The sequence below is a fragment of the Phoca vitulina genome, unplaced genomic scaffold (assembly GCF_004348235.1).
Source record: "Phoca vitulina isolate PV1807 unplaced genomic scaffold, GSC_HSeal_1.0 scaffold42, whole genome shotgun sequence".
Taxonomy (NCBI): domain Eukaryota; kingdom Metazoa; phylum Chordata; class Mammalia; order Carnivora; family Phocidae; genus Phoca; species Phoca vitulina.
In genome coordinates, this window is record NW_022589745.1 from 7,235,148 (window position 1) to 7,242,396 (window position 7,249).

Genomic DNA, 7,249 nt, shown 5'->3' on the forward strand with positions numbered 1-7,249 from the left:
GGCAGCAGTGAGGAGACCTGTCCTGCTTTTCCTCTTCCAGGATTCTGGTGAACATGGACGACAACATCGTGAAGCACTACTCCAATGAAGACACCTTCCAGCTGCAGATTGAAGAAGCGGGGGGGTCGTACAGACTCACCCTCACTGAGATCTAAGGGCGCGCTGGCCCACCACTCCCAGCGAGTCCAAGGAAGGTTACGTGGGTCTTACTGTTTGGCCGGCCACAGGCACATCGCAGGTATGGGTGGGTGTCAACGGAAGGGACTCCTTTCGAGTTGGAGATGGCGCTGCATTTGGCTTGTAGATACCGTTCGACATACTGCATTGGCGTTTTCAGACAACAGAAATCCTTACACCATTATGTTTGAATTTTCTGATATCAGTACTTAGGATTAAAAGTAAAAACTTTGTTCTAAGATTTAATAGACTCTCTGGGAACCTTTGGAATATCTGCTACATTATTTATAAAAATATTGGGCAAGGTAGATATACCTTGTCTCTTCAATGTTAGTGGGCCTGCTTGCTCACTAGTGCAAGTCAGAAAAGGCAGTGGGCTTGGGTTTAAGGATTTCGTGCCCTTGCCTGAACTCAGAGTAACTCTGACTGCCTCAGGGCAGTGGGAGCGGCATCCAAAGAGGAGAGGATGCGCCCTTTCTCCCTCAGCCTCTCAGCCTCCAGAAAATGTTTACTCACATAGAGCATGTTACTGAATCTTCCTTTGCAACTTTCTTGAACATACCAACTGCCTTTCTTACGAAGAACTGAAATAGGTTACAGTATGAATCAGTTAAGCTGACGCTGCGTTGTATATAAGTGCAATACATTTTTGAAGGCCTGTGTCTGTAAATGTGTATATACGTGTCTTATACAAATAGATAATATATAAATGTGGTGTCTGTACATAGAGTGAAGAGATGCAATAAGGTCTACCTTGAAGACTTTCCCTAAATGAAAGGTTAAGTTATTTTTGGTAATGTATACCAAGCAGATCGAGTACTGTGCTTAGTGGAACGCATTGAAATGTTTTGTCTGTGTTTTCCCAAACAGCAGTCATCCCAGAGCATAGCAAAACCTTCTCAAATGGCAGAGATTCTGTTTGCTCTTGAGAGTGTTGTTATTCGGATTTCTGTACTGTTTTAACAAATGAAGTATAGGAAAAACACTACTGCAATTCCTATCTGTTGTGTAGGCTAATATCAGTTTGTACGTACCTGAGAGAGTGAACACACAGTCCTTACAACACATGTGTGATTGTTGTGTACTAGGTGATATGACCCAAAGGGGAGTCCTTCCTCATCTTCCTCTTACAAGAAGTGATTTCTGTTTTATCGTGTTTCAGAGCCTTCAAGCTTTGATTGTCTTGTATGCTAATAATTCTAGAAAGCATTCATGAGTTTATGAGACTGTATTACTATGGCAGGGGAACATTTTGTATACATGTTTAAATATATAAAAGTACTAAAAAGTGTAATTTTATAACAGAAATAAAATCACGGGTATCTAGGTTCAGGGAGCTAGAATAGGTCATTTGTATAAGTAGGATTGATGGTTACATTTTTACATTAAAATATTCTAATGAAGTATGTGAACTAAATTGCTGGTTTTCTAAGATACGATATCATGGGACACGGGTCATAACTATTTTATATTTTGTTTTATGAAATAAATTTTTGTCTTGCTTGTTTTTAATTGTATCATTGAAGATGTATTTTAAACCAAAGGGATTAAATTTTATATGTCTATTTCATAATATGTCATTTCCTGTTACTCCATTTGACTTTATCCTTTCATTAGTCAGTAATGCAGAATGTGAGATCTTAAACTAGTAGAGCTGAAAAGACTCTCCTTAGCATTTTCTCCTCATTTCTCAAATGGATACTCTTGTCTTTTCCTTCATCTTAGTTTTTCCTTACAGGTTTCTGACATGACCCAAGTAACTCTTAAATAAGGGAGCCCTGAATAATTTTTCAGCTTGTTACCAAACTTTAATGACTAAACCTGAAGGCATACACTTTCAGACCCTAAAATCTCAAGGGTTCTTAGTTTTTAAAAGCTAAACAGAAAAAAGTTTGGTTTAAAAATCTACCAACAATGTTTCAGTTCATCAGACTTTCTAAATCAAACAGCTGTTATAGCTTATTCAGGTAATCTGAGGCCTAAATATGACAGACACTAATAGAAATTTCTAATGAATACATGATCAAATTAATGAAATGAACTCCCTGATAGATTTCCTGTGGCATCTGTTCATTTTCCACTCTAACGCTCAGGCCACAAGTCCAGAATCTAGGGGCAGGCTCCACTCCTGGTCACTCAGCAGTGCCAGAGCCCAGCTCAGAGCCTTTGCGGGACTCCACGTTCACCAGGGCTCCAGGAGCTCCTCGGATTCCCTTCTCCCCGAGCTTCCCACATTCAGCTGCGTTTCTTTCTCCCTTGACAGTTAGCAGAGAGACTGTTTACAAGTCAGAAGCTCCCAAATTAGTCCAGGCTAGACCTGGACCGGTAGGCTCCAGAGTAGGCTTTGCCTGCTTAAAGTCAGTAAAGCAGAAGTCCCTAAGAGAACGTGCTCCAGAGGAGGTGGTTTCCTGAGGCCGACGAGGCTGGGTAGGGAAGGAGCCCCAGGAGACGGCGGGCCTGCGCCTCGGCAGGACCGGGCGACGTGCCCTCACACGCACGGCGTCTAGCCCTCCGCTTCTGACGGAGGCAGCCTAGCAGTGTCGTCCGCATCTCACCCGTGATGTCGGTCCCCAGCGTGTAGGCCACCCCATCAGTGCGTGGTGTCGTCAGAGCCTGAACCCACGCCTCCTGTCTCCCGAGCCCAAGGGCCAGCACGGCAGGTGCGGACTAACAGCACGCACACGGAAGGTCTCTCTCCGCTCACGTCTGCTTTGCCTCACACGCACTCGGCCCTGAGCAGCTTTAGCCATCACCCTCTTGAAATCTTGTAGCCAAACTGTGTCTTAATCGTCTTATTATAAATGTAACACGTGCTAAGAAAAAAAACACAAACATAAGCCATTAGAATGAATATTGAGCTCCATGAGAAGATTTCTCGGAGAAATTTCCTACCTCCCTAAGCCTGCTCCCCAGAGATAACCAGGCATAATTTCTCCACGGCTGCGCAGGAATCCTCACTGCAAACTCAAGCGTACTATTCATGCTGTTTCACAAATCGTGTACTGTTTTTTGCAAGCGTTTTCATTTATCACTACCCTTCAGATGTGTTCTTTTTAATGACGGCACTGTACTCTTGCCTCAGTTTCCTCCTCTAACCTGAGCCCGCCGCCAGGCCTCCAGGCCGGGCTTTGCATTACGAGCACGGCTGCAGGAAACAGGCTGACTGACGTGTCTGTCATACATACGTGTACGGGGCAACTGTCGGATGAGTTCTTGGCGGAAGAGTGCCGAATCACAGCCGATGCTCAGTTGCTCAGTAAGTGGTTTGTAGATACTGCCAAGTTGCCCTCAGCCAAACCAGTTTACATTCCTACCCACTGAGCACAAGCGTTTGTGTCCCAACATCTTCCTGATTTGACTTGGGCTGCTCTGTTTGAAGTTGAGCATAACCTCACGTTCAGGGGCCATTTGTACTTATGTCCTTGAAGCAAATAATCCGTGTGTTGTCCCACTTCCTCATTTCTTGTACGCTTCGGTTCAGTGCAATCTGACATCTGTCCCTCCCATACCATTTGCCTAACCCTGTCCCAGACACTTGACAATGTCCTCCAATCCTCATAGGCTCTAATGAAAGGGGGAAATCGCCCCACCTCACAGACGACACTCAGGTTCAGAAGATGACACTGCTAGGAAGAGACAGACGCCCGTCCGATTCCAAAGCTCCACTTCTTTCCACGGTCACGTTGCTGTTTCCCCTGGAAACTTTCCCCGCTTACTGGCGACCTAATTGCTTGTTTTACTCTGTGGGGCACCGGCCATTAAAGAACCTTTGGCTTTCATGACGGGTGTATGAGCTGGAAGGTGGGGGTTGCTGCAAGTGGTGGAAACACTTGAAGCTTGGTTGAACAATAAAGGAAGTACAAATACTTGCGTAACATACCAGTTGAAAAGTGGCAAACCTTGATCCTGGAGCTTGATGTCACCAGCAAGCTAATTTCTTTCCTTCTTTGGGGGCCTCATCCTAAGTTTGGCTCTCCTTGTGTAGTCTCCAGATGGTTGCCAATAATTCCTCAAACTACATCTCCCGGTCCAAGTCCAGAAGAGGGAAAATTCCTAGGCACAGGATTCCGGGCAAAAGTCCCGGGTTTCCCTCCAACTGGATCGTCCCCGCTTGTATGTGCCCTGGTGAAGCATCACGGCCTTGGGATGGAAGTCTTCTCCTCTCAAACACAGCTTCATAAATAGAAATCAGGCTTTTGGGGAAACTGACCGGGGGGAGTGAGGCAGAGAAGGAACAGAGAGGAATGTTTACCAGGCAGCACTCCTCTGGTGCTCCTGCTTCCAGCTACCCCTCTTCTGACCCCACTCCTGCTCCCGGAGTGTCACTGTCCCCAGAGGCCAGGCTGTGGTATTTCCTCTGTCCTCTGATCCTAGGCCCTTGAACAGCAACAACGCCCAGATTCCTTCCTCCAATCCAGAGCTCTCCCTTCAGCTCTAGATCCAGCCGCCTCCTGGACATTCACCACCAGGCACTTCAACGTGGACTAAACTCTTCCTGCTCAATCGTGAGCCTCCTCCCGGGGCTTCTCCTGTGCTGCCGCCAAGCCAGAAACCGGGGGTCACCTTGACTCTGCCCAGTCTCCTGTCAGACCTTCAGGCCTGGCGTACCTTCCTCCAGCCCTCTCGTTCTCTCCGTCTCCATGTTGCAGGGGCTCCCATTCCAGCCTGTGGCTCACCCACCTCGAGGCCTGTTCGGCTCTCACGCGCTCTCAGGTGAGGGTCAGAGCCCGTCAGGATAAACCACAAAGGGCTCCTGCCTGCGGCGTCCACGGTGCCCCCGGTCCCGAGAGCACGTCCCCGAGCTCCGAAGTCCTGCCCTTCACGACTCCTGCCTTGTGCCCTTGTTTCTGTTTCCTCAAGGTCTCCTCCCTGTTTTGGCTGGAGAATTTACCTCCATTTTTTTTTTTTTTTTAAGATTTTATTTATTTATTTGACAGAGAGAGACTCTGAAGCAGACGCCACACTGAGCACAGAGCCTGACGCGGGGCTCGATCCCACGACCGTGAGATCACAACCTGAATCGAGATCAAGAGTCAGACGCTCAACAGACTGAGCCCCCCAGGCGCCCCTCCCTCCATTCTTTGTGACTCTGCTCACCCATCACCAACTTGAGGGCTCTGCTGGGCACTTTCCTTTCTGCACCCTCAAGCAAAGTCTAGACGTCCCCCTTGGGGCCTCCACAGTGTCGCGGACCTACCCGCTAAGATGTGTGACCGTGCTCCTCCCCACCCCTGCCCCAGACTGCTAGCGCCTTGAGGACGTGCCCCAGGCCTTTCCTGCTCAGCCCACACCCAGCATGGTCTCCGCATGGGGAAGGTCACCAGCAAATGGCGACGTTAATCCTGTGCCTCCCCAAACACAAACCTTGGAGCCATCACCAACCTCCCTTTCTCTGCATCCTGCCTCCAATCTCCAAGAAGATCCTGCCGCTCCTCCCTTGGAAACACATCCCGAACACAACCACCGCTCACTGCCTTCTCTCCCCTGGACTTGGGCAGTCACCCAGCTGGACTCAGTCTTTCCACCCACGGGCCCCTTCATTTTAGTCTCAGTCTAGCAGTCCCAACGATCCTTCTGAAATGTCCATCAGATGAAGCCTCTCCCGCTCAGAACCCTGCTCAACTCAGAGGAAAAGCCCAAGTCCTTTCAGTGGAGACAGGATCTGGGCCGCTGACCCTTCTGACCCCACCCCTGACCACTCTCCCCTCTCTCCTCCTTCAGCCGTTCCAGCCTTCCTGCTGTCTCAGAACTTCTCTCATCCCATCAGCTGAAGATACCGCACAGCTTCGTCTGCTGAGGTTACGTGATGTCGACTGCAATGCTGGTCTAATAAAAACCATCATTGTCTGCCCAGTCTCGGTCGTGTTACCAAGGAGAAAGATTCACGCTTTATGAGCCTGATGGGATGTTCGTGGCATTAAGAAAAAGACGAGTAAAAGGCTGAGTCTTAGGCTTGCCCTTCCTGGCAAGTACGTTTCTCCACATGCCTGTTTGGGAAGACTACCAGAACCGCTGGCTTTCAGCTGTCAGGGCCAACGTTAAGCTCTTGCTGCCAACCTCAGGACCCTCCTGACTTGCCAGCCCTGAGTCAGTCTAGTCTGTAGGACCTTGGCCTCCTTTACATCCAGAACACCAAAGGCAGGACCCATGAGAGAAATCACTGATAAGCTGGACTTGACTAAGATGAAAAACACCTCCTCTGTGAAAGACAATGTCAAGAGAATGAGAAAAGCACAGACTGGGAGGAAATATTTGCAGAAAACATCTAATAAAGGACTGTTATTCATAATATACAAAGAACTCTTAAAACTCAACAATAAGAGAGCAAAACTACCCGATTAAAAAATAGGCCAAAGAACTTAACAGATGCCTCACCAAAGGAGATCCATGGACGGCAAGTGAGAATATGGAAAGATGCTCCACGTCATTCATCCTCAAGGAAATGCACATTAAAACAACAACGAGATACCCCTGCACACTTACTAGAATGACCCAAATCTAGAGCACTGCCAACTTCCCATGCTGGCGAGGCTGGGGAGCAGCGGGAACGCTCGCTCACCATGAGCAGGAATGCAGAACGTGCAGCCACTTTGGAAGACAGTTTGGTGATTTCTTACAAAACTAAACCTGCTGTTACCATATGATCCAGCAGTCATGCTCCTCGGCATTTTCCCAAAGGAGCTGAAAACGTAGGTCCACACAAAAGCCTGCACACCGCTGTTTATAGTAGCTTTATTCATAACTGCCACAACTTGCGAGCAACCCAGGTGTCCTTTAGTAGGTAAGTGGATTAAAAAAACCGTGGCCCATCCAGACGCTGGGATATTTTCAGTGCTAAAAAGAGATGAGCTACAAGCCATGAATAGACATGGAGGAATTTCAAATGCATTATTTCTAGGTGAAAGAAGCCAATCTGAAAAGACCACATGCTGCGTGATTCCAACTCTATGGCGTTCTGGAAAAAGTGCAGCAACGTACACAGTAAAAGGCTCAGTGTTTGCCAGGGTTTATGGGAACCGATGAGTAGGTGGAACACAAGATTTTCAGAGTAGTGACAATATTCTGTAGGATA

The 7,249-nt window shown here is 47.8% G+C and overlaps 1 protein-coding gene across 1 annotated transcript in view; it reads left to right on the plus strand.

The window, feature by feature from the left end:
- GRHL1 (grainyhead like transcription factor 1) overlaps window positions 1–1,778 on the plus strand; it is a 49,815-nt gene extending 48,037 nt beyond the window's left edge. The window contains exon 16 of the mRNA XM_032430088.1: window positions 41–1,778. Coding sequence (XP_032285979.1) covers window positions 41–155 — 115 coding nt within the window. The 3' untranslated portion in view covers window positions 156–1,778. The remainder of the gene's footprint in view (window positions 1–40) is intronic.
- Window positions 1,779–7,249: the final 5,471 nt, after the last annotated feature.